The sequence below is a fragment of the Balaenoptera ricei genome, chromosome 15 (assembly GCF_028023285.1).
Source record: "Balaenoptera ricei isolate mBalRic1 chromosome 15, mBalRic1.hap2, whole genome shotgun sequence".
NCBI lineage: Eukaryota > Metazoa > Chordata > Mammalia > Artiodactyla > Balaenopteridae > Balaenoptera > Balaenoptera ricei.
In genome coordinates, this window is record NC_082653.1 from 21624048 (window position 1) to 21652016 (window position 27969).

Below are 27969 nucleotides of genomic sequence, written 5' to 3' on the forward strand. Positions count from 1 at the left end.
TTGAATCAGTCTCTTAGTCCTGACAAAAGGTTGCTTCAGTTAAAGGGTTGTGTCTTCAGTTGGCTGTGATGCAGGTGAGTTCTCCAAGTTAGGCCAACAATGTGCAAGTACTTGCATAAGAGGCATTTCTATGGAAACAAAAGATTCTAAGTTTTGAAGGCAACCAGTTGAGAAGATTTCTAGATGCTGAGCTTGAAGCATCTACAGATGGAGTGAGGGCAGGCGGTGGTGGTCTGACAGATTTTCCTAGTTTGCAGTTTGAATGCCTCTGGTGATCTTTCTACGGGGCCCACATAGCAACAGTCATGAAGATCATCCATACATGAGCTGCTGTGGTGATTTCTCTGAAGTTTATTTCAAGTTGTTCCACTTTAGCTTTTGCGACTTTGGGAAAGGGCAGTTTTAGTTCCCAGTGGTTGCAAGTCAGAAAGGGCGAGAAAAATTGGAAACATTAGTTTGGAGAGTTGGAGCCAGATATCAGAGGAAATGAAAAGGGTTCAGTATCCATTCCAGTTTACAGGTAGAAAACAAAATCACAAAGACCACTAACAGAACTAGAATCTAGTATCCACAAGTGTGTATTATAGTTTCTACTGAAACATAATTTTTTCTCTACGGTCACCCCTTTTTCTATCAGAGACAATCAAAGTAAGACTAATTTGTTCACAAAAGAAATCTAGTCTCATTAAACTTGGCCTTATTATTCACATAAGTGCAGCAAGAATAGTGATTGACCATACGGACTCTTTTATGTCTGATTTGCTGGAACTTTTCATAAGGAATCTCAGATTGAACTCTTAAAGGCTAGGAAGCCAAGCCAAACATTTACCATCAGACTTTGCCTGCAATACCTATAGATTTAGATGAATTCCTCTCTTCTCAAGGTCTCCCAAATATCGTGAGGTTCCTGGGCCTGCCAGGAAGTGATCTTTCTTACCCACTTGGTAAGGCTGCCAGAAACCCTATAAGAAAGGTGCCAGGCTGATTTTCCAAGGGACTGTTACTGGGCAAGGGCTCATGTGCCCCTGGTGCAGAAAGCCAAACTCTAACAGTGAGTGTTTGCAACAAAATAAGGGTTTATTTGTCAGGCACCAAGCTAGGGAGTGGGAGACAAGTCTCAGATCCACTCCAACTTGGTCTTTGAGTTAGGGATGTATTAAAGGGGAAGAACAAAGAAACTGGGATTAACCATCATGTTGGGACATTTCTGTGACATTTCTTAATCATAGTTTTGGAAGTCAGGATGTCTTTGGTTTACAATTCTCAGGTCAGGTGGTCCATGGCTTGGGGGTCTGTTAGTTCATCTTGCCCTGGAGAAACAAACTGAATTTGTGTATTAATGATGATACTATAATGGCAATTTTAGTACATTAATGAAGTTATTGACCACAGCAATCTTAGTCATCTGACTCTTGTTGATTAGTGTTTGGTTAACACCGGATTGAAGTCAGAGGGGACGAGAAAGGGGTTGAGGTCAAAGGAGACAAGTAGGGGAATAAAGTTTTGGATAGAGAGGTTAATCATACACTCAGTAAGGGCACTCAATTTTAGGGAGACTTGGTATCGGGCTTTACTGGCTCAATATGGTCAGCCTTAGTTCCTTAAACCTGGTCGCGTGTATTTTTATGCACATTCTCAAACACGATGTTCCAGCCAAAGCCTTGGTAATACAACCAATAATTCCAATTGTATCCTGTCACAAGGAGAACAGATTCTTATTGAACTTATGCAAATAATTATACTGCTATGAATGTAAGAATACTCAATGAGAGTTTCTAAATTCTGGAGGGATCAGGTAGTGAGAAAAAAAAAGTACAGTTGACCCTTGAACAACACGGCTTTGAATTGTGTGGATCCACTTATAATCTTAAATTACCTCCTGGGGTTTTAAATTTCAAAGACATGGGGAGATTTATATCTTCAAGAGACAGAGAAAGAATGTAAGTTTTCTTCTAGAAGTTTTAGTGTCCTTTGGATGGTTTTGACAGTCCCAAAAAAAGGTAGTAGCATTGCCCTGCAATTAGGGAAGGCCCCTGTAAAAATAATTCCTTGGATTCAAGGTCAAATGGGGCCTCTTCAGGGTTGGAAGTGAAGAGGGGGTCTTTTGGCTCACAGTGGTCATGGAAATGATAAACCCATTGGACCAGGTCAACTTTGTGCACCAGGAGATAGGTCTCATCTTATGTTTTTCATTCACTGTGAGCCTTAGCAGTGATCCTCACTGGAGGCCTCAATAACCCTGCCAGCTTTTCCCTTGGTGGCAGGGACTCCTAGTGAGGCGTGTTTTTTAGTTTTGCCCCATTCAAGGGAAAGCCGAGAGGACTTAGGATCTGTGGTATCTTGAAGACAATGAGCATGTAGCCTGGATGGATCTTTAAGAAAATTATGGAATTTAGGGTCCTCAGAGATACAAACCAGTTGATGCATTTTGGCAGCCATGAATAATAATCCAGAGCCCGTTTCAGACAAACAAACAAATAAAACCCTACAATAGCCAATTAGTTCCTCTCTCTACTTCCTGTTGCATAAAATCTTTAAGAAAGGTTTGAATTTTGATTAAGGTACAGTTTCTGATCTCAGTTTCTACCTCTTGATTTCTCCTGTTACCTTAATCTTTTGTGTTGTTACTGGCAAATTTTGGATGACATCACTGTGAGCCCTCTTTCACTTCTTTTTTTCCCCCCTAGGGTATCCCAAGAGACCTCTTAGGGATTAGCTTTTGCCAGCAACATCCTGCCAGGGATTGAATCCATAGTAAACTGAAGAGCAACAGTTGTGAGTGAAGTGGTGACACAGAGGCCATAGGCCTCTGTTGTATGTTCCCTCTGGTGTTACCATTGGTTTCCAGTTGCAAGGCTATTTGACTCCTGGGGTAGGACACGTAGTCCAGGCACAACCCACTGACACAGTGGTTGCAGGCTGAGGTCTCCCACCCTCTTTGTCCTCCTTGCTTTTTCTTGGTGCCTTTAGCCCAGAGCATCTCCCTGGGCAGTGACAATAGCCTTGTGATCCAATCCACCCTCCTTAGCTCCCCTTAGTCTTGAGACGTGGAGGACCCTTATGCACATTTATAGCCAATTAAAGCCTTTATAATTAGTTGTCTAATTGTCTCTTTAAACCATATGTCCTTGATCACGCTGCTCTGGGGAGATCTTTGGATTATTATGGCGGCCGTTACCTTTTGGGTTGGATACTGCAGGCAACACACCACAGAGGCAATATGCAAAAGCACATAGCAGTGCAACAAGCCCAGCAAGCAGTGCTCTTTCCCAGATGGAGTCCCCACCTGAGTTAGGTGGTTAGTAAGAAGGTTGCAGGTAAAAGGGGCATTCCCCTTGATTAATTGCAAGGGCAATCATAGAATCCAGCCAACTTTACTAATTGTTGTGTGCTGGTCTCAGCCCATCAATAAACTATGTTTGGGATGGACCGGCCCTTGTGGTTCATATGATTGCAAGATGCCCTTCAGCATGAAAAAATAAAGGTTTATTACTTACAGGAACCAGAAATTACACAGCACACCTGGGGCCACACAGCAAGGTTCGAGCAGAGAGAGAGGGTGAGGACCTGGGGTCCTGCTTTAATTGGGGTCAAGGGTGGGGACCTAGGGTTTCTCAGGCTCTCTCTTTATTGGAAAATTTGAAGCATAAGAGTGGGAATTTAAAGCACAGGAAGAGGAAACAACCAAAAACAAGTAGCCCAAAAGGTCAATTACTGAAATCAACCAAGATCTCTAAAACAAAAGAGCCTCAGTTGGGGCAGGTGGCCAGGCTCTTTACCTAGTCCTGTGGCCAGCAATGTGTTTATTTGAGATAGCCCTCTTGGAAGTGGATGCCCGGGCAATCAGAGCTTAAGTCAGGCGCTTCCATTACAAAAAGAAAAGCCTGTAGTCAGGACTGACACCTGATTATCAATCAAAGAAGCAGAGAATAAGACCCAATCAGATTTCCTTACATACCCACTAGATTGGCAAAATTTTGAAAGTCAGACGGCACCAAGAGATGACGAGGGTCTGAAGGGAGCTGGCAGGCATGTAAACTTTGGAAAACAGTTTTCCATTATCTTCGGTAACGCTGAAGGTGCTGTGCTTTGATGTGAACGTATTTGTACGTTCCCTTCCACTCTGCTAGGTCTACCCAAAAGAAGCACATCTGTATATCAGCAATATCTGCGGGAATACTCAGAGAAACGTTGTTCACAACAGAAAAACAACAACAGCGAAAACCTGGAGAAGATGCAAGTATCCATCCACAATAGAACATACATACATTGTAATTTGCATTGTACAATATACATTGTAATATGCAGACAATGAAGTACTATACAGCAGTGAAGGCAAATGAAACTGTCTGCTGCTTGTGTTCACATGGATGAATCTTAAAAGCAGAAGGTCCGGGGGGATTGGGAGGAAGCAACTCACAGAGGAATGTATTCAGTATGACTCCATTTATATAAAGTTTGAAAACAGACAAAGCAAAAGAATATTTTGTCTAGGAAATTATATATAAAGAGTAAAACTATAGCGAAAAACAAGGGAATGGGTTTTCTGAGGTGAGGCAGCAGGAGCATGGAGGGAGGGGGGCATATTAATTGTTTTGCTTTCGTTTTGTTTTGGCCACGCGGCACAGCTTGTGGCTTGTGGGATCTCAGTTCCCGACCAGGGAATTGAACCTGGGCCACAGCAGTGAAAGCCCAGAATCCTAACCACTAGACCACCAGGGAACTCCCTTAATTGTGTTTTTTATTTTCTGTTATCTTATGGTGTTTTGACATTTGGAAAATCTTGCTGGCCCAAGAGAGATGGCACTGTAGGGTAGCCAATTCTTAGAAATAGCAAAGGGTTTCTCCAGGAGTGTGCTTTTTACATGCAAACCAATGCATCCAGAGTCCATACGCACCACTACCCACTTTATCTAACTCTCACACACCAAACCAATACTTCCCTGCCCTAAATCATCCAGCTAACCAGGCAACTAGAGACCACCCCTACAGCCATGGAAACCCCAGTAAAGGACCTTAAACTCCCTACATCCTTGCTTCTGCCTCCAATTCACCCAGATGTCTTTCTCATGTGACCCTGAGTGGCCTGGGGCAACCCCCTTCCCTTGGAAAGTGTAAGTAATCAATTCTTTTTTCAGTGACATTAGCCTCTCTGAGTCGTCACTCAGTCACCTCCATAAACTAAAATCTGTGGGTACAATCATTGAGACCGGGGGATTTGATCGGGGAGGGGCATACAGAGCTCTTCAAGGTAACAGTAAGGTTCTATTTCTTAAATGGACTCGTGGGTTCAAGGGCATTATTGTTATTCTTCAAACTGCACATATACGCCTTTGTATTTGTGGTATATTCCACAATAAAAATGAAAAAATCCATAAGCATTTTTATTTATTATACAAGTAATGCATCATTGCACCAACATTAATTTCTTAGTTTTGATAAATGTACTATAGTGAGGTAGGATGGCAACATTAGGGGAACCTAGGCAAAGGGTATGTTGGAATTCTTTATATTGTCTTTGCAAGTCTTTTGCAAACCTGAAATTACTTCAAAATGAAAAAGTTTTTATAAAGTACTACAGAGGGACTTTCCTGGTGGTCCAGTGGTTAAGACTCTGCACTTTAGGGACTTCCCTGGTGGCGCAGTGGTTAAGAATCCGCCTGCCAATGCAGGGGACACAGGTTCGAGCCGTGGTCCGGGAAGATCCCACATGCTGCGGAGCAACTAAGCCCGTGCACCACAACTACTGAGCCTGCGCTCTAGAGCCCGTGTACCACAACTACTGAAGCCCACGCACCACAACTAGTGAAGCCCACCCGCCTAGAGCCTGTGCTCCACAATAAGAGAAGCCACCGCAATGAGAAGCCCGCGCACCGCAACGAAGAGTAGCCCCCGCTCGCCGCAACTAGAGAAAGCCTGCACGCAGCAACGAAAACCCAACACAGCCAAAAATAAATAAATAAAATAAATAAATGTTTTAAAAAAAGACTCTGCACTTCCGTTTCAGGGGACGCAGGTTCAATCCCTGGTCGTGGAATTATTAAGATCCCGCATGCGCGATGTGGAAAAAAAAAAAAAGTACTGAAGAAGCCAAACCATGCAGGGCCTTCCTTGGAGGCCACTCTGAAGTGTTTGGATTCTGTCCTCTGAGCAACAGGGCGTCACTGGAGGGTTTTCAAAAGGTGGGGCAGAGTCCAATGGATGTGAAAAGACAAAACACAGCTTCTCATAAAAATTGAAGACAAAAAAACCCAAAAACAAACCACCGCACAGCTTCTTAAGAATTTCTGAATTGTCATCATGTGGAGGCAGAGCTTCCCCGCCGCCAGATGAAGATGGCCTTGACTGACCCTGGGCCATGTGGTCCCTGTGACGGTGGACACGTGGTGGGGGGAACGCCAGAGAGAACACAGCATCCGTTGATGCAGTGGACAGCGGTGGGGAGGGAGTGTCCCACAGCCGTGTCATAGGAGGGTCCTGGGGGAGATGGGGAGGAAATGGGAAGGACAGAGGCTGCTGGGGCTGGTGGGGGATTGGGAGGGAGGCCTGTGAACAGAGAGGGCTGGGGAGTCACCAACCTCAGGCTTCCTGTGTCCCTCAGCCAAGCCCTCAGCCTTCTCATACCCACCCTGCAGCTCCATCGGCTGTTCTCCTGCTTCAGCTCCCTTCCTCCGCTCCCTGACACTCATGCTGATACACCCGCCTCTTCACTCCCTCCCTCCCTTCCTCATAGCTCCCAGAAGAGGCCCAGCTCTCCACCTGGGGTCCCGCCCCCCTTTCCTGAATTTCTTTGAGTCTTCTCAGCTCATGAAATTCTTCCTCGTAAAATTCGATGAAACTTCCCTTTGATCCCAGGCCTCCCTCCAGCTATCACCCTCCACCCCCTCCCCACTCAGCCCCTGGAACCTTCCATCCCACAGATAAGAGCCACACCTTTCCTTTGGCCTACTCATCCCCTAGTGCTGCTGTCTCTCTCTCCATTACACCCCTCACCTCCTGAGGAATCATATGCTTATTGGCTTATCATCTGTCTCTCTCACTAGATCATAAGGTGATGTCATGAGCTGAATAGTTCTCCCTCCAAATTCGTATGTTGGAGTCCTAACTCCCGGTACCTCGCAGTGTGGCCTTATTTGGGGATACAGTCTTTAGAGACTTTAATCGTGTTAAAATAAAGTCATGAGAGGGGCCCCTAATCCAATAGGATGGGTGTCCTTATAAAAAGGGGGAAATCTGGACACACATATACACAGGGAGAAGGCTTTGGAACATGAAGATGGCCATTCATAAAGCAGGGAGAGAGGCCTGGAATGGATTCTTCTCTCAGAGCCCTTGGGAGGAACCAACCTTGCTGACACCTTGATTTTGGATGTCCAGCTTCCAGAGCTGTGAGAAAATAAATTTCTGTTGTTTTAGCTCCACAGTCTGTAGTATTTTGTTATGGTGGCCCTAGCAAACGAATCAGCTGACAACAGCAAGAACTTGTTTTGCTCACTTCACTGTTTCTGGTGCCAAGAACAAAGCCTGGCGCACAGTAGGAACTCAATACAAGTGTCTGTTGTTTGAAGGAATGAAAGAACTCCTTTCCAAACTCCATGGACACTTCTTCCAGTCACCTGATAATTATTGTTTAAAATATATTTATTAGAATAGGGGAAACATGGAAAAGATACAAAGGGATTAAACAGTGAAAAGCATATCTGCCCAGAGATGTTCTATGAAATAAGCATCACGTGCTTATGTAGATGGGTGGCCTTTGAAAGACTTCCACAAATCATTGTGTACCAAACACGCTGCTGGGCACTTGATGGTCTTACTGTCTTCACCTTGTGAAGCCAGCCTCCAAGATGACCCCCAGTGACCCCTGCCTTTATGTAGAGTCCCCTCCCACACTGAATAGGACTGACTCTGATAGGATATTGTGGAAATAACAGTGTGTGACTTCTGAGGTGAGGTCATAAGATATTGTGGCTTCCACGTGCTCTCTTGGATCACTTGCTGGCGGAGGAAGCCCGTCGCCATGTTGTGAGGCTGCTCAAGCAGCCCTGTGGAGAGGCCTGCTGGGTGAGGAACTGAGGCCTCCTGACAGTAGCCAGCACCAAATCATCAGCCATGTAAGTGCGCCAACTTGGAAGCAGGTCTGTCAGCCCCAGTCAAGCCTTCAGATAACTGTAGCCCTGGCCACCATCTCGACTGCAACCTCGTGAGAGACTCTGAGCCAGAACAGGGCAGCTAAACCTTCCCAAATTCCTGATCCACAGCAACTGTGAGACCCAATAAATGTTCACTGTTGCTTTAAGCTGCTGAGTTGTCAGTCATTTGTTACCCAGCAGTAGATAATGAATACAGCCTTGAAGACAGCTCCACATCAGCCCATTGAGAGCAGTGTCATTCTGTTTACTGCCTGACAAAGATCCCATGGGCATATTTTAGTCCCTGATTGAATGTGTCTCTGAGCGCCCTTAACATAGCCTATCTTTCTCCCAATGAAGCATCCCCTGGCTTTACCCAAAAGACTCTCTCCTCACTTCCTTGGGTCCCAGCTCTCTGGTTCTTATTCCCTTGTGGGTGTCTATTCCACCCCTTAAACGCTGGGGCTTCCTGGGGTTCTGTTCTGGGCCCTCTTTCCTTCCCATTCAACATTCATGAACCATCTCAAATGACCAATCTGTCCAGCCTCTCCCCAGCCCCTCATTATGCTGCCAACTCCCCAACCCCCTCTCTGTCTCAGATCTCTCTAGAGCCCTAGATCATCCTCCCTCTGGACAGGGGCATCCCACAGGAACGCCAGGCTCAGGAGTTAAAAAATTAAATGTATCTTTTTCCCCAGTCCTGCTCGTCCAGGTCCAAGTATACCTCCAACTAAGGGATGGTCATGCCTCCCACCTATAACCTGATGCCATCCAGGACACCTCCTTCTCTCCCAACAATAGCAACCAATCCAGCCTTGTGGATTTTGCTTCTTGGAGAGTTAGTTTAGCATTTCTTTTCTCTTCCTCATCAACCCCCTCAGTCCAGGCCACCGTCTCCTCCCACCTGGACAGCCATAGCAGCCTCCTCACTGGTCTTCCTGCTGCCATCTGCTCCATTCTCTAAATGACAGTCAGAAGGACCTTTAAAGTCTACATTTGACTTCGTCCCCTCCTCTGCTTAAATCTTTTGCTGACTTATACTTTCCATAACGAAGAAAAACAAAATTCTTAACATGTTGCATAAGTTCCTCCTTGAATTGGCCCGCATCAACATTTCTCCATCTCACTCCTGCCTCAGGACATTTGCACTTGCTACTCCCTCTTCCTAGAACACATTCCACTCAGATACTTTATGAGTCACTGCCTTGTTTCCTTTAAGTCTCCACTAATGGTCATTTTCTCCAGGAGGCCTTCCTGTCTGCCCCTCATGAAACAGGAACCCCCAGCCTCTTACCCTACTTTATATTCCTCCTCAGCACTTATCACCTCATGCATGTTATTTGCTTGTTTGCTTACCAGTTTGTGTTTTTCCCTCCTTCCCACTAGAATGTAAGTCCCATGAGCGCAAAGATTTTGTCCACTTTGCTCACTGTGCCCAAACCCAGTGCCTGAAAAAGGTCCAGCATACAGCAAGCACTCAATAGATATAATCAGTGAGTGAAATTCCTACTTCTTCCTCCCTCAGATTTTGGGCTTCAGCAACACTGAACTGCTTTTGTCTCCCTAAGCACACCATGCTGTTTATCACCTCCAAGCCTTTACTCATGCTGTTCCACCTTCCTGGAGGGCCCTTCCTCCGCTACATAGATATTTCATAAGATTCCTTGAAGAGTCTGCTTGGGTTATCACCTCCTCCAGGCAGCCTTCCCTGATTACTGCTCCTTTGCCTGGTTAGGTACCCTTTCCTGGGCTCCTGCAGTATCTTGGACATCTCAATGGTCAGACTTATCATTGTGCTTTTGGAGGACCCGTTTGTTGCTTGTTTGCTTATTGTCAGCATCTTGTTAGCAAACCTTCTTTCTGGTAAATCCTTAACATATAATCTGGTAGGGTCAGCGCTGAGTGAATGCTTTTATGACTGACTGAATGAGTTGGCTTGGGTCTAGCCATAAAAATCACTCTGTGACTGTGAGCAAGTCCACGGCTCTCTGTGGACCTCAGTTTTTCTCAGTCTGTGAAACCAGGTGTCTCACCAACCAGCTGTGTTTATGAAAATATACAATTTCCAGTCCCAGCCCTGGAGGTCCTGATTCTGGAGAAGAAAGGGACTTCTGCGTGTAATATACCCCATGGGTCATTCTGATGTGGTGACAGCTGGACACCATGGCTTCTGAGACCCCCTTCTCACTCTGCAGACCTGAGATTCTGCTTTGACAAGAAACCAGAAAGGGAAAGTGGCACTTGATAGCACCTGTAGAATAGTCCTGGGGGATTCCCTGGGGGTGGGGGGTAGAATACAGGCAGGAAGAAAGCGACCTTCCCCCCGACCCTATTAGCACTGCAGATTGAAAGAGGAGGAAAAAAACAAGCACAGCTGCACAGGACAATTTAGCCCTTTCATTAGGAGCTAAGTTCTTGGCTGGCTGGTGGGAAGAGGCCGCAGTATGACCCTGGCCCCCTCCCTGTCGCCATTGCCATAGCACCATCTGCCCAGTTTTTTCGCACTGCCCAGGCCGTTTTACCCTAGCAAGAGGCCTGGGGTGTCCTTGGGTGGCCCTAGAGCCGTGAAGTGGGGCCACAAGGGGAAGGGGTGTTCTCATGAGAAAAGAGGGAGAAAGAGCTAGAGATTTGGGGAAGGAGACATTTTAGGCCTGAGAATTCCAGGGATGAAGGTAAATCAGGCTAAGCTGTGGCTGTTGGGGGCATACATAACTTGGGAAGCCCCACATCCTATGTTTTTGCAGCTCTGCCACTCCAAGGTGATGCGGGAGAAATTCTACCAGCCCCTCGAGCCCCACTTACCTTCTCTGTGAAATGGGTGTCCCCATAGTGGCAGCTTGGGTAATATTGTAAATAGGCTTGTTGTGTGCCTCCCATTTCCAGCACTCTGGAATTTGGGGGTAGATTCCTGGGCTAGAGGTCAGGATAGAGGGTTTGAATCTTGATCTGCCATGGACACTCTGTGTGTCCTTGGAGAAGACTATTGCCCTCTCTGGGTATTTTTGCAAGGTAGGTGGGAGCAGAATCGAGGCTGTCTAAGGCAGTTTGTACCTCAATTACCTTATCCTTGCCCACATATCAAGAGTATTTACTACCAATAGGATTTTTCACTGTTGTTGTTGACCTTGATCACCTGGCTGAGGTAGTGTTTGTCAGGTTTCTCCATGTAAAGTTACTCTTATTTTTCCTCTCCACACTGTGCTCTTTGGAAGGAAGTCACTATGTGCAGCCCACACTTTAGGAGTGACAAGTTACGCTCCATCTCCTTGAAGGTGATGTATCTACATAAATAATTTGGAATTCTTCTGCAAGGAGATTTATCTATTTTCTCCCACTTATTTATCCACTCATTTATTTATATCAGTATAATGCTTTATATTCTTGCTCAGATTGTCCCAGCTTTGGTCATTAGAAGCTCTTTCAGTTGTTTCCTGTGTCCCTTTGACATGCTGCCATCATTGCGGGTTTTGTTTGTTTTTTAGCACTTCCTTACTTTCTGGCACTGCAAGATGATCCAGGCTCATCTTGTGTATTCCTATCCCAGTCCTAGAATAAGCCACTTTTCCAAGGAGCCCTGGTTCTTTTATTGGAGAGTGGTATTAGAAACCAAGTTGTGGATGCTAGATGGGCTCATTGCTACTGGGGTGTTGTTGTTTCTAAGCCCTCTCAGCTGATGGAGCAAGGAAATAAGTGTGTATAGGCTAAATTCTGTGTACACACATATCCATACATATTTTTATATGTATCTATCAATCTACCAATCTATCTACATCTGTATCTACGTTAAGCTAAGCATGATGAGTTCACACTGTCTCCAGCTCTAACCCATTACCACATGGACCAGTCTAGTCCCTTGCTTGTCTGTAACTTCTCACTCCAATAGAGAGAAACCTGCACCATTCTTCTTCTGACGGTCAAATTGTCTGAACTTTGGCTGATGGAAGTCCTTTTAAGCTGGCTTCTTTCACTTGGCTTCACCATTCTTTGAAGGCTTTCTTGCTTCCTGACACAAGACATTTCAGGTTCACCTCGCACCTTCCCCGCACAATCCTGGAATCAGCCATTTCTCTAAGAATGTGGGTCTCCTTCAGTGGGGAATGGTATTTAGGAGCCAAGATCTGAGCAATGGGTATGCTAATTGCTATGGGAGTGTTCCCTAGCCCTCTCAGTGGGCAGAGCTAGAGAATATGTGTGTGTGTGTAAAGCATGAGCTCACACTGATGTCTCCAAATAAAACTCATAGCCACAGACCCTTCCTCTGTTCCATATTTTAAACTTCCATTTCCCATAGTGAGAACCCAGGTTCCCAAATCATCAATATATTTACTCATTTCTTCTATCAGACAACAGATAGTAGTTTCAGAATTATAACACCAATACCTTTGCCAAGTACTGCTAATTAAAGTTTCTTTGTAGTTCTCTTTGTTCTTAGACTATATCCCACTAAGAGTCTAGGAATAAGAGTTCTGTGGCCAAACTTACTTAAATTAATTGTTTTCTTTGTGTGGTTATATTATGAATTTGACATACAATTAAGCTCATTTTTTTCTCTTTGTTTTCAAGCTTAGGGTCTAGGTTTTCATCTTCTCATTTAATTTTATTTTTGAAAATGTAAAATGTCTACATGGTTAAAAAATCAAAACTGTATAAAAATATATCCAGAGAAGTCTCACTCCCATCTCTTTATTCTCTACTGCATTGCCACAAACTCCTTACGAGTAACCTTTTGGGGTTGGCCAAAAAGTTTGTTTGGGTTTTTCCAAAAAACCCAAATGAACTTTTTGGCCAACCCAATAATAAGTTTCTGATTTATCCTTCCTGGGTTTCTTTTGCATGATCAAATAAATAAATACATGCAGAAATATATAATTAAAATTTTTTTTCTTAAATGAAATGTAGCATACTATATATACATAATCCTTTACACTTGTTTTTATTTTATCTTTTGGTTTAACAATGTATGTTTTAAATCACTCCATACAGGTTCATAGAGATCTTCCTCCCAGCTTTTATGGCTGCATAACATTCGTTGTATGGTACCAAAATTCATTTTGCTATTACAAACAATACCTCAGTGAATAATCTTGTATATAAGTTTTTAAATATTTGTATAATTATAGCTTTAGAATAAATCCTAGAAGTAAGAATCCTGGGTCAGAGGGTACAGCATGTCATTCTGCTGATATTACCAAATTCCCATCAATGATGTATGAGAGTGCTTATTTGCTCAAAGGCTCATCAACATGTGTTGTCAAGCTTTTGAACTTTTGCCAGTTTGATGGATGAGAAATGGCATCTCAGTGCAGTCTGATTTGCATTGAAACTTCTCATATGTGTCAGTCCCATTCGTATATACATTTCCCCAAACGGGCTGGGCCATTTCAAACAACCCCAGTAGACTAGATTTCAGGGTTGACCTAACCCCATGTTTGGTTGGTGGCCATGGCTCCCATCATGCCCAGGGCCAGTGGGGTCTCCACAGAGGATCGCAGCTCCTCACTCCCCCTCTCTGGTTCCTGAAGGCCACTGACCCTACCCTCGGCCCCCCACCAGGCAAGGGAGAAACTGCTTCCTCCACACAAAGAAGACTCTGAGTGAGAAGGATGACGAGGCCTCTGAGAAATGCTGACGTCTTGACCTCCTCCACAACTCAGAGGGCCAGCTGGGGCCGAGGAATAACGAAGCCAGGACCTCAGGGTGCAAAAGACTGGGGTGGGACTGCTTTTCGAGGAAGTTGGATTTGGAGACACAGGGCACCCAGTCTCCCCAGGATGATTGACACAGCCTCTTGCTTACCTCTCAGACTTAAGGCTCTCCCACTCCATCCTCCCCTACCTGGCTGCCTGTGTGACATGCCTAAAACTTAGAGATGACTACGGCACTCCTGTATCACAAACTTTTTTCGGCTTTCTAGTTCGGATCTGACCTCTACTCACTTTCTGAATAGAATCTCCCTCCCTACCTACACACCCTATATTCATCCATCCTCTCATCCATCCATCCATCCATTTATCCCTTCATTCATTCATCCATCCATCCATCTGTATTAGTTAGATGCACAACAAATTACCTCCAGCTCAGCATTTGAAACAAAAATAAATACTTATTTTTTTACACAGTTTCTGTGGATTAGGTGTTTGGAAGCAGCTTAGCTGGGTAGTTCTAGCTCAGGGTCTCTCATGAGGTTGCAATCAAGTTGTCAGCTGGGGCTGCAGCCACCCAAAGGCTTGTCGGGCTGGAAGGTCCACTTCCAAGACGGCTTGCTTGCATGGCTGCTAAGTTGAGCAACATGGTTATTGACAGAAGTCCTCAGTCCCTCGACACATGGGCGTTTCTGTAGAGCCTCCTGAGTGTCCTAACAACATGGTGGCTGGCTTCTCCCACAGCAAATGATCCAAGAGACAGCAAGGTGGAAGCCACAATGTCTTTTATGACCTACTCTCAGAAGTCACACACCGTCATTTCCTCCACATTTGATTCTTTCAAGGTAAGTCTCTAGATCCAGCCCACACTGAAGGGGGCTCCACTTTGGGAAAGGAGGAGTGTTAAGAAATTCGTGGAGACTTCCCTGGTGGCTCAGTGGTTAAGAATCCGCCTGCCAATGCAGGGGACAGGGGCTCGAGCCCTGGTCCAGGAAGATCCCACATGCCGCGGAGCAACTAAGCCCGTGCGCCACTACTACTGTGCCTGCACCCTAGAGTCCGCGAGCCGCAACTACTGAGCCCATGTGCCACAACTACTGAAGCCTGCATGCCTAGAGCCCATGCTCCGCAACAAGAGAAGCCACCGCAATGAGAAGCCCATGCACGACAACGAAGAGTAGTTCCCGCTCACCGCAACTAGAGAAAGCCCGGGCACAGCAATGAAGACCCAATGCAGCCAAAAATAAATAAATAAATAAATAAATTTAAAAAAATAAATTCGTGGGCATGTTTTAGAATCACCATGCTATCCATCCACCTAACTAACAAACATTAATTGAGCACCTGTTGTGTGCCTGGCCTTGTGAGCAACTCATAGTCCGGAACCTTGAAAAAAGCATATTATCTGGATCAGGGGTTCAAACGCAGAAGTCCGCAGGGTCCAGGAAGTAGCATGAACAAGTAAAGTGAACCAGGTGGGGACTCTGGTGAGCTGGCTACCAAGTGCCTCAGTGAAGGGAGAGGTTGCCGCCCAGCTTCAGAAGTTTATGTAAAGCCTCCTTATTTTTAGACATTGACAACTGATTTGCTTTGGTTTTTTTTAAACCTTCTATTTGCCTGGTTTGGCTCATATGCCACCAGTTTGCAGCCACATTGAATTTTCTCAGTGTTCTTCCCAAACATTCATTTATTCATCACAAACATTTGTATGCACGGGGCCCCTTTCACACATTACAGATATTACCTGCCATCAGCCCCTGCACACCTTGTTTCTTTCTCCCCACAGTGAACTCCTATTCTTCCTTCACAACCCCGGTGCCAGTGTCCCTCCTCTGGGAAAACTCCTTGGACCCCACCTCTAGGGGGTGTTACTGGTACCCTCCTCTAGGCTCCTAGCATATTTGTGTCCACAGCTCCATTCCAGCACTTTCCTGCTTCCTTTACCAGAAAGTGAGCTCCTGAGGGATGAATGAAAAGACAGGTGCTGCTGAGCAGAGCGGGGAAGATCGCCTGGGGCCACCAGGCAGGGCTTCCCGGAGGAGGTGGTCCTGGGAGGACGAACAGGACTTGCAAAAAGGGGATCCCCTGGTGAGGGGAAGAGGATGAGCAAAACGACAGAGGCAGGAAGGCATAGGTCATGCCTGAGGCTGACAGAGGCCCAGCTCCTTCCTCCTTGGACCTTCCCTCAGCTGGGGGGCTCTTGGCTGCCTCCCCAGATGGTGAGGGGCGAGGTCTGCAGGCCCTGAGGAGCTCCAAGTGGCCAGGGACGGGGGGAGATGGCTGGAACGAGAAACCCAACTCCTGGATGAGTCATCCACGGAGCCAATCCTACAATAACAAGAAAGAGCTGGACTAGGAGGAAAAGAGATGGGGGGTGGGGGGCTAATGGATGGACTGAGGGAAGCAGGATGGCCCTCAGTGCCCCCTGCCTTGGGGTCTCCAGCCCCAAGTTCCCCTGGGGCCTTGGCTCCTGGTTTCCACTGCCCTTGGAGCTAGACACTTCTCCAGTCCTCCATAGCCCCCTTGCTGGTGGGTGTCCCTTCAGCCCCTGCCTTCCTTCTACTGTGTTCTCTACCCAGCAGCTAGAGGAATCTTGAAAAAAAAAGCTGATCACATTACTCCCTCCTCAATTCCCTCCATGGCTTTTCAGGACTCTAAGGAGGCAATTCATACTCTCTGTGATCTGCAGAACCCTGCCCACCTCTCCCACTTCTCGTGTCCCTGTCCCCCTCACTCTGCCTCTTTTGTGCCTTCAACCTGCTCTCCTGCCACAGGACTTCTGCATGTGCTGTTCCCTCTGACTGTAATGCTCTTCCCTGCCTTCTTTCATTAGTTAATGCTTCCTCTCTTGTCAGATATCAGCTTAAGCATTCAGGACACCTCTCCCAGACCCCTAGAATCTACTGGGTTCCTTTGATATGTACTCTTTTTTCTCTTTAACAACAATACCCTCATTTGTATGAAGTGTTCATTATTAAGATTTGATCCCTTACCACACTGTGTGCTACACGAGGGCAGGGACTCTCTGTTATGTTCACCCTGCTACTCCAGCTCCCAGTACACACGCTGTCCCTGGAATAGAGTGGGCAATCAATCAGTGCATCTCAGGAACCACTATCCCATGCAGGACATGAAAAGTGCTTGTGGCTATTGCCTCACAACAGGCAAGGGAGGGAGCCAAAGCAGAGGCTACTGGTTCCATTGTACAGCCAAGAAAACTGAGGTTCAGAGAATTTAGGCAAACCCCCATGATCCCCCAGGGAGGTAGTGGGCAACCAGGGACTTGAACTCAGGGCCCTTACATATATATCATGGGCTCCTCTACCATGGAGCAGTTTTAAGAGCAGACCAAGTAAGAAAGATAGTAGTCCTGGCTGGGCAGTGTGACACTGCGTGAGTCACCCCTCTCTGGGTGGATCTCCCTGCTGTAAATTAGGACAGTTTAACAAGTTAAGTTTTAAGTTTCATGGGCCCTGAGAGGTTTTGTTCTCATGGATTTCCTTCTCTGTCCCTGCTACCAGATTGTGGGCATCCTAGGAGAAGTTGGGACAGTGTCTAGGGTACCTGTGTGTCCACAGGCGTCCTCCACTCCCAACGCAAGACCTGGTATCAGGGAGCTCACTTAAACATCATGTTTTCCCCTGCAAGAAGAGAAGGTCATTGAGGGAGAAAACCATGTCTTTTCTGTCTTTTTTCTTCCTACTATTTATGAAGTGGGCAATGATCATCAAAGCTTTTGTTGGCCTAACCTGCATTTCCATCTCCCTCCTTCTGGTTTCTTTGAGAAGTTCTCCCCACTCCATGCAGTCCTGGTAGAGCTACCATCATGTGTTCCCACCTGAGGGGGGGGCACAAAATCTATTCTGGCCAATCAGATTATCCTTGTTACCCTGACCATAGTGATTGGTTCAGGAATAGACATGTGACCCAAGCAAGGCCAATCAGGATCTTCCCTAGAATTAGTATATAGATGTAGGGGAAAAAATTTGTTGTCATTGTACTAGGACCTGAGTAAGCCTGGAGTTCCTGGAGGCCTTCTTCCTTGGCCACAGGGAAAAAACCACCAGAAGAATGATGACAGAGTTCTGGCATTAGTTCTCACTTTTAAGACCCTAAATCCCTTTTTTATTTAAGCTAGGTTGAGTTGAACTTCTGTCATTTACAGTCAAGAGTCCTTGATGGGTAAGGCCAATTTCATCCAAGGGAGGCCTGGGTTATGTTACTGTGCCCTTCAGCCTCCCTGTTCTGAGTCGCTCTTGGCCCCCAGCCTTCACAATCATCTCTGTGCCACCCCCTACTGTCACCATCAGAGAAGAGAAGCAAACCACTCCTTTCCAACCCAGACTTACGTAGCTCAGTGCTGTATTAGTTGCAGCCTCTGAGAAACAGAAGCCAGAGACAGAGTTAGAAGTGCAAGGGATTCATTGGGGGTGGTGCTTGTGAGGAGGATAAAGGGGAGAGGGAGCAGGGAGAGTCAAGGAAGAGCCTTCAAACCATGCCACAGGTTTGACATCTGTGAAAGGAAAGGGGGAGGAAAGAAGGATTGGGTAGAAAGAGCTTCGGCCTGTGCTAGAGCACTGAGGAAGTCTCAGCCAGCCCAATGGGGAGCTCTGGAACAGAGGCTGTTTACAGAAGAGTCCCATATCAGGCGGAAGGGGTAAACCCTTGTACACAGTGTGCTCAACCAGGGGCTGCCCAGGAAGCATGTGGTCTCAGTCACAAGCTGTATCTTGAGTCATCCACAGCTCACCGAACTTCCTGCAGCAGGCTTTCTGTTGAAGGGACATGTGAGTGGCACACTCCATGGCTGATACAATACCTTGGAACCTACTCATTTTAGTAAGGGTGTGTAGGGGGCAAGATTCAAACCCAAGCCTTCTGTCTGCAGAGCCTGTGTCTTCTCCAGTGTCAATCTTCCTTGTACTTAGGGACCACAGATGGTAAATAAGCCTTGTCTGTAATGCCAGCTCATATTGATTGGTAGCAGCTGCCTGGGCTCTGTGTTGAGGAGGATTCTGAGGATGCTTTTAGGTTCAGCAGGAAGTTCCATGATTGATTAATGATGTCTACTGTGGGTAGGAGAGGGGTGAATGTACACATGTGTGCCAAATATTTGCTATCCTGATAGTAGGAACAAATAAATATTCATTGAATGAATAAATTCTGAATCCCATGACATTTTAAAGAAATTAGGCAACTGTCTTCCCCCAAGTAAGACTGTCCCTTGATGAGATGTCCTGGCATCTGGCCCTGGGAATCTCGGAATCATAGGTAGAGCTGCCATTTGCCAGGGACCTATTATATGCCAGGCACTGTGTGAAGCCCTTTCAATGCATTATCTCATTAGATTCTCACTAAAATCTCATGAGGAGAGGATTATAACCTCCATTTTATGCTGAGGGTACTGTGGCCTCAATCTGTGCAAGGCTACTCAGCACATCAGTAGCAGAGCCCATTTTCACATCCCTTCGCGGTTTTCTCCACTCTACCATACATAAGACCGGTGATGGATTTTGTTATTTCTCCAAGTTCAGTGTAGCAATTGGAGCAAGATTCAGTTATTCATTTACCAAGAGAGAGGAAATGAATACTTGAATAGTCTTTGGAAAATCCTTTGGAAATTTCCTGAGAGATGAATCAAATCCAATCCAGCAGTTAAGCCCGTGTATTTAGAGGCTGATTTCACAGCCATTCGTCCCTAACATAAACACCACCATTTTATGTGTTGTATATTAATTCTGCTCTGTACCAGACACAATGCAAAGCACCTTACACTCATTAATTTACTTAATCCCCACCATGATCCTATGAGGAAGTAAATATTATTCTCTCTGGCTTACAAAGGATGAAGTTGAGGCTCAGGAAGGTGAACTTATTTGAGGTCACATACAATATGAGGCCAAGGGTGTATGGATATGTATGTGTGTGTACATTTTTGGTTGGATGTGGACTTGAACCATCTAAGTAGAAAGTATTTTTGGAAGAACATGTGCTAGTAATAAAGTTGCAAAGAATGTCAAGAGACCCAAGGAATGGACTTTACAATGAGCACTTGTGGTTTATATGCAATTTCAGATCCATTCCCACCCTTCATATGCAACCTAATTTCCTTTTGGATGACCAGCTGTTCCTGATATGTTCAGGGTTAGTGGAACCTTGGGCACGTGGCCCAATGAGCATCTCTCTTTTAAGTCTTTGAACCTGTCAAGGAGAGACGCATAGCTTGGGATTCATTGTGGTAGCACAGGAAGGTAGTTTGTACCATCATTTCTAGAAATGGATAGCCTTGTCCAATTTTGGACTCCACAGTTAACTCCTATCCAACTTTAGGCAAGCTACCTAACCTCTCTGTGCCTCAGTTTTTTTTTTTCTTCATCTGTAAAATGAGGACAATAATAGAATCTTCATCATAACTCTGTATTACACACTTAGAGAAGTACCTGACACAAGGAAAGTTCTGCTTTGGTGTGTTTGTCTGTCTTGATGTAATTCCATCGGTCATCAAGGGTTTACAACTCATTCCTGCCAATGAGACTCCTGGAGCATCTCACTTATCTTGTGCTTTTCAGAGGATGGACCCTAGCCTTCTCGCTGATTCTGTGAGCACCTGATACTCCACTAGTCCTTCATTTCTCTGCCTAACTAACTCACACTCAGTCCTGCTGCCTGCAAACCCAGAACACTAGATGTCATGTCAATTCTGTCTCACTGCAAAGCTGGAACTCTAGAACCTCCAAGTTACGATCCCCCCAACTCCCAGCAGAATTCTGCACCTGACATCAACAAGTCTGTTCTCTAGAAAACTCGGGTCTGGAGTAGTGATACCAAAACCATCCAGACCGGCTCTTGCATGTTGGAGAGGGTTTATTTGATTGCTGAATACATACCATCGAGGGATTCCCCCAGGCTGAATGGCACGGTGGAGCTAGTGAGGATTCTTAGTTCCGAATTAACAATGAACAAATGGAGGTCCAGGGATGTGAAGGGACTTGTTAAAAGTTACCTAGCAGGGGACACCGGTTCGAGCCCTGGTCTGGGAGGATCCCACATGCCGCGGAGCAACTAGGCCCGTGAGCCACAACTACTGAGCTTGCGCGTCTGGAGCTTGTGCTCCGCAGTAGGAGAGGCCGCGACGGTGAGAGGCCCGCGCATCGTGATGAAGAGTGGCCCCCCGCTCGCCACAACTAGAGAAGGCCCTTGCACAGAAACGAAGACCCAACACAGCCAAAATAAATAAATAAATAAATAGCGTTCCCTTTAAAAAAAAAAAAAGTTACCTAGCAAGATGGAATGGCTCCTAGCTCGGGTTCTATCTGCTAAAAGACTGGTTAACCTATGTGGGTTGGGAGGTGGGCTGTGAAGGTTGCTTGGACTTTGAACTTAAACCCTTACTACTATACTCTGCTTTCAGTTCTTCACTTACTCCCAATTTTTTTAAGCTTAGTACCACCTCAGGGCCTTTGTACATGCTTTTTTTTTTTTTGCCTGGAACTCTGATTCTCCCCCCCACCCCATCCCCCACTCTTCACCTAATTCCTTCCCCCTTTAGATCTAGGCTTCTCTCCTCCTTCCTAGACCACCAGCTCTAGGCTGATCCCCCTACTGTGCCCAATGCTAACATTTGTCTGTTTCCTTATTAGCAGTTCCCACACTCAGGTATTACTTTTTTCTGTTTTTCCGTTTCTTGCCAATCTTCCCCACTAGGTTGTACATTACCTGAGGGCAGGGGCTCTGTCTTGCCCTGGCTCAGTGCTTGGTACAATGTTTGATAAAGTAATGGGTGAATCCGAGAGTCATCCAACCAGAAATAACTTTAGTTATCGTCTAGTTTCCCAGTCTCCCTCCAAAGCTGAGGCCTAGCAGGGAACAATGGCTTGGCCACAGTCACACAGCCAGTCACTATTTGAAAGAAACAAGACCAGAGCTCACAAACAGCCGCCATCATCTCTAAGCCACGAGTTGGGTGGTCATGGTGGGGTGTAGGTGGGCTTCACAGGGGAAGGGCGTTGGGACATATGCTTACTCCTCGCCACCAAATCTAAGAGGCAGGTACTATCATCACCATCATCACCACCATCATCATCACCATCATCACCATCACCATCAGCATCCCCATCTTACAGATGAGGAAACTGAGACTTATGAGAGTTGGTGACTTGCTGGAATGTCCCAACAGGCAAGTGCATGAGGAAGAGATTCGACCCCTGTTCTGAATCCGATGTCAGTACGCGCTTCACCCAGTGTCTGGACTGCTCTGGAGCCTCGTTCTGTAAAATGGGCGCTTCCCGGGGATGGGCGGACTGCGAGACAAGGGAGGCGGGAGCGCGGGGAAGGAGAGAGGAGCAGCGCTGGCTCGAGTTCCCCTTGGCAGCCGCGCGGCCCTGGGCCGGGAGGGGGGCGTCTGGTTCTCATCACACGCCGCGGCGGGCGGGGTGGGGGAAAGGCGCCGGCTCCGAGGGGCGACCATTGGCCGCCGCCGGATCCCACGCGGGGAGCAGCCCCCGCCCCGCCCCTGCGGCCGCCCTCGGTGATGGCCCGGCCGGCGCCGCCCGCGGCTCTTCCCGTCTCTCCCTGTCTCCAGTCTCGGTCTCCGCGCGTCTCTCCCGCACCCCTTCTCTCTGTCTCTATCACCGTCTCCCCAGCTCCCTTCGGAGATGAGGCAGGGGTCGGCGCCCAGGGCCAGCCCGCTCCGCCCGCTCCAGGGCTAGGCGAGGGGCCGGGGGCTGCACCGGACAGACCGACGCGCGGACCGGACCCAGTGAGCCGTCGCCCAGGAGAGGAGCAGCCGCCGCCGCCGCCACTGCTTGTACCCCGTCACCATGGTAATGCCTGCCAAGGCCTGGACCACCTTGCTCTGTCCCCTTTTGATGGGGGACAGCCCTCGAGGGGGTGTCCAGGGCAGACCCCCTACCTTTGACACTGAGACAACCCTCAATTCCTGGCTAGGGGTCTGTGCTTAACTGCCTCCACCAGCAGGGGAAGGGTGGAGGGTGCAGGAATCCATCTCTGGCAACGATGTCCTCGCCATCTGTCCATGTGTGAAGTGGATGGAGTAAGATTGGATGTCTGGTAAACTTTGATACTGCCCCATCCCATAGCACAGATCAGAGCTGGAAACCTACCTCTGGACCTTGGACAAACTTGGGGTGGTGTTGCATTTCAGACTTGGGGCTGAGGGTCAGATATGCCCACTGTTGCCACACGAGTTTGGATGGGGATGGGGGTTAAAGTCCTCTCTCAGCCCAGTCAGGCAGCACAGGGCAAGGAGGGTTAGGGTACAGAGTGGAGAGGAGGGAATTGCTCACCGAAACTTGGGGTGGTGTTGCTCCTTTAGACTCAGGGCAGCAGTGTCAGATCTGCACATGGGCCCAACATGAGGTGCTCCCATGGGAATTGGGTGGGGAGGTAGGCCTAGGAGAGGGGGAGGACAGAGGGCAATACCCCACACCATGTCTTCCTGGGCTGGCACCTCAAGAAGGTTGCGGTGTTGTGTGTTTGTGTTTGTGTTTGTGTCAATATCTGGTAACAGAAAATGAAAGAAAAGCCTGTTAGCAGGGAATCTCAGCCCAGCTCCAGCCAGGCCGAGGAGCCCCAGGCCGGTTCACAGGAACAGTAGGGATTTGGAAAAGGGCTGTGGGGACAGGTCGTGGCTTTAGCCCCTTGACTGTGATCGACCAGGTTGAATTTGTGTCGGTTGAATTTGTGTCGGTTGAATTTGTGCACACGCAGAATTCTATACAGACATGTTCACACATACACACAGAGAGCATCCAAACATGCTCCCACTGACTCACACGGCTAAATACATGTGCCCTCTCACACACGAGCCGTGTCCACCTGCTCTCCCAGATTGCTGGAATATGAGCATACACCTGCATACATACTACAGACATAACTGCAAAACCAGGCTCCTAAATCCGTGTACCGCAGGGCAGGTGTACACACACGTTACTCTTGGAGCTGTTTGGCAGTAATCATCATAAGCTAATGGTTATTCACGTCTCACCACAGGCAAGGCTCTGAGCTGGGCAGTTTACCTGCGGGAGATCACGTAACTCACACCTACTCTAACAGTAAACCTGCTGGTGTCTCCATCCAACAGATGGAGACCCAAGGCTCTGGGAACTTAACTGGCTGCCCAAGGTCACTCTACCAGGAAGTGGCAGTTAGGACAGCCTGAATTCTGAACCTGACTCGGCTGTCGTGGCCACCCCAGAGCCACCTGCACCAAGTGGTGTTTGCCAAACTTTGCCTGGCTTCAGACTTAACCCAATTATTAGCTTTCGAATCCAGAAATTCCTCGCTGAACCCCAGACCCCTCAGATCAAGGGTCAGGCACTGGGTGGCTCCTCTCAAAGGGTGAACAACTCTTTTCTGAATGGGAGCGAGGGACAAGTTTTCCTCCCACCTTTGTCTTTAAATATTAAAGGTCGTCACCTGCCCATCTCTCTGGCATCACCTCTATACTCCAGCCACTCTGACTTTGGTTCAGAGCCTCTTGTGTTTCGTGCTCCCTCCTGCCACAGGGCCTTTGCACATCCTGTTCCTGCTAAGTGGAACACCTTCCCCTAATGAATTCCTATTCATCCTGTGAATCTCCACCCAAATGTCACCTCCTCAGGAAAGCCTTTCCCGATTCCCCTGACTTTCACGCTATCATGCTGTATATCTCTCCTTCATGGTACCCATCACAGTTGTAATGTTTGTGGGGCAATTTGATTAATGGCTATTTAGTGTTCTGGGGCAGCCCAAGGTCAGAGCATCTTATGACAGGGATGTAGGGTTTATCCCATCCCACATTTCTGAAATTTCAGTATCGTCATAACAAATTTTGCATATCCACTTACTGGATAAGGTATTATAAAAAAATTATAAAATTTACTACTTATTATTTGCTTAATATTTTTCTTTAAATCAACTTACTTTATAAACTGAAAAATATATTTAAATAGGAAATTTTATATCATGACCAGGAAAAATCAGTATTCATTGTCATAAATAGAAAGTAACTGTAAAAATACATACAATGAAGGCAAATATATGTTAGAAAATTCTGGCTCGATCAAGTTGGCTACGGATGATTCTAAGCCTAAGGACGATTTTCTTTTTCTTAAAAGGAGTAATAACTAAGTGTTTAAGAGGTGTTCAAGATATACTGGCACTGAACTTTCTTTTTGATGTCATCAAGAGGACTAGGAGAGAATTGGAGTAACTTTCTTACTGCGATTTCACGTCAAGTTCGTGGCCTCCCCACATCGTCTTATGGGCCACCTGTGATCCCATCGCATGCTTTGAGAAAAACTGATTGAGTCCAATTCAGTTCATTCAACATTGTCAAAGTACTTACCTCATGGTGGTCCCCCAAAGTACCTACTGTGTGCCAGGCCCTGTGTAAGGATCAGGGCCTGGAGATGAGTCAGCCCTGCTCCCTGCCTGGGGGGCTTGCAGTCCCTGGTGAAGGCAGACCATTCCCTGAGAATTCTGTGCTGTATGATGGGTAGTGGGAGTCCGTCCCTTTGCCTAGAAGCACATGTATCATGAAAAAGAGACGCGAGTTGAGCAGGGCTCTGAAGGGTGGGAAAGAGCTCACCCAGTCTGGAGAGGGGTGAGTGGGAGTTCAGGCAGTGCTTCCCAAAGTGAGGAACCCACCATGGGTCCTAGGAGGGGAGACTTTTGATGGCACTTAGATGCGCACTTTTTGTATAGCTTTTCATCTTAATGGGTGTTAGGAAGTGATTTAAACAGCACAATCACATGATAATAAATACAAATAAATTTAAGTTGAAAATGAAGTGACAAAAAGACTAACATGAAGTAGAGAATTAATATTACGGAAACAATAAATTAGGTTAGGTGAACAGCAAGAAAAACTCATGAATGCGACGCATGGGTCTTTGGGAAGCCCCAAGCTACAGTGTTGTGTGTATTAGACATAGGAAGGGTATGCTGGGTGTAGATTGATGGGCCACTAATGCCAGGCTGAGTTGCTCAGGCAATGGGGAGCCACTCAAGATCGTTGAGCAGTAGAGGGTCACAGTTGGATCTGTGTGTTAGAAAGGCTATTGTCGTGGCCAAAGGGGAGCCTGGCCTGGTGGCAGGGAGCCTGGGGAAGAGGCAGAGGAACTGGGAGTTATGTGGGCAGGTTCATACTCCAGCTCTACCATTTACTTGGGCTCAGTTTCTTAATCTGTAAAATGGGAATAAATATGCCCATTCCCGTAGAGTTGTTGGGAAGATGAAATAAAAGAATGTACAAAAAGTTCTTAGGATAAGGCATGCCACAGAAGCCTTGCTCAGTAAAAAGAAGCTCTAGTAAAATTGTTATTATCCTTATGTGGTTTAGGTGGGGGATGGTGAACCCCAGGGCAGAGGCAAAAGGGATAAGAGGAAAAGGAACAAACACAAAACTAAGGCCCAGAGAGGTGAACTGACTTGCTCAAGGTCACACAGATGATACATAACAAAGCTGGACTTGAATGTGGGTCTTCTAACGCCCACTTGCTTCTCAGTTCACTGCATCTGGGTTGTTTTTCCAGTTTCTGAAAGGTTTTATTAAGGAGCCAATTCTCACTCATACTTCCACCCACACAAAAAAGGATTTAAAGCAGGAGAAGCTTTAGTTGGATGTGAGCAATAACTTCCTGGCAGCCAGAGCAACAGAACGCTGGGTTTAGACTTTCCATCCTGGAGAAGTTCAAGAGGAGGGCCCCCAGTAGTTGAGCCTGGTGGTCGCAGCTTGACACCCACTGGGCTGCATCTGGCTCACAGATGTGTTTGGTTTGGCCAACCTTTAAAATTTTGGGAGGTTTTACTAAAATTTCAATAGACCTGGCAATGCTGGGCAAAGGCAACTCTTGGCTGGAGCTGATGAGATGCGGTGTGCGCCCCAGGCCCCACCACTCCCTATTGTTTCCCTGACACTGAGGCCGACTGTCAGGGGCCACTTACCAAGGGGCTAGAGGGGTTATTTTCTCACACTTGGACCAATTCCGTCTTCCGTGTCAACTCTCAGGCCCCCGTAGGCATTTGTATTTGTGGCTGCTGGTTTAGACCCTCCCTGGACCTGAGTAGGGAGATGGATGAGACAGACCTTTGTAACCTTTCTCACCAACTGTGAGTTAACTGATCCCATTTGGGAACCATCCCAGCTCCAAACCTTCCTGAACCTGATTGTACCTTGAATTCTAGAAAGGCCCCGCTTGGAAGGGACCTTAGAGATAGATAAGCCCAATGGTCCCATTTTACAGATGGGGAAACTGAGGCTAAGATAACCCAGTGAGTCAAGGGTGGAATCTCACCTTCCCTAGGCGTTTCTGCCACGGAGGAGAGCAGGGGTTGAAGGTAGTAGCCCTAGGACACTGCCTACCTCAGATTTCCTCAGTTCTCTCTCTTCCCAAGCTAGGAGGTGTCGATGCTAAGTGATGCTAAAATCTTTGCCTGTTGGAGAAAATGGATAAACCTGGACCTTTAAGAAGAGTTCAGCCCACCTCTCAGAAGGCCCAGCTAACAACATCTGGTGAGACCATTTAAAAAGGGAACCAGACTTAAAAACACACACACACAATCACACTTTTATATCCCCACCCCCAATTATAAGAGCTCTACAGTCTGGTAACAGAACGTTTGGAAAATCCAGCAACTATGAGGAAAATTAAAACTGTGACTTACAAGGCCCCTGTCCCTCACAGCCCTCAGGGGTAACTGCAGTTAACACTTTATTTCATGGCCTCTCGGCTTACACACATTTTTACACAGTGGAGATCACACTGCATGGGAATTTTTTTAAAAATTCCAATGGTCAGAAGAGTAGTTACTGCTGGACTGGGGGCTTGGCCTGGGAGGGGGCTTCTTTCTGGGGTGGCGGAAATCTTGTCTGTCCATCTGGGTAGTGGTTCCAAGGGTACATACAGAGGTAAAAATGCATCAGCCTATGCTCTTTATACTTGTTTATTTTACTTGATAAGACTTAAGATCACAATAATAATAGAGGCTCATCGCAAAGACATTGATCAGAAATTTACAAACACCTGTACTCCCACTCCTCCCCTGCCCAGACAGGATTGCTGGGAACAGACACTCTTCTGTGTCCTTTGGCACCATACAAGGTTCCTTGGGTCAGTCCAGAAGGTCTGTGAGCATCATATAGGCGCCAGCCCCCTTGGTGGGCTCCATCTCTGGCCCTGAGCCACAGGGGA

At 46.8% G+C, this 27969-nt stretch overlaps 1 protein-coding gene across 1 annotated transcript in view; it reads left to right on the forward strand.

Moving 5' to 3' along the window:
- Window positions 1-22490: 22490 nt before the first annotated feature.
- Window positions 22491-27969, forward strand: part of KIAA1755 (KIAA1755 ortholog) — a 43068-nt gene continuing 37589 nt past the window's right edge. Inside the window, exon 1 of the mRNA XM_059896979.1 lies at window positions 22491-22596. Coding sequence (XP_059752962.1) covers window positions 22594-22596 — 3 coding nt within the window. The 5' untranslated portion in view covers window positions 22491-22593. The remainder of the gene's footprint in view (window positions 22597-27969) is intronic.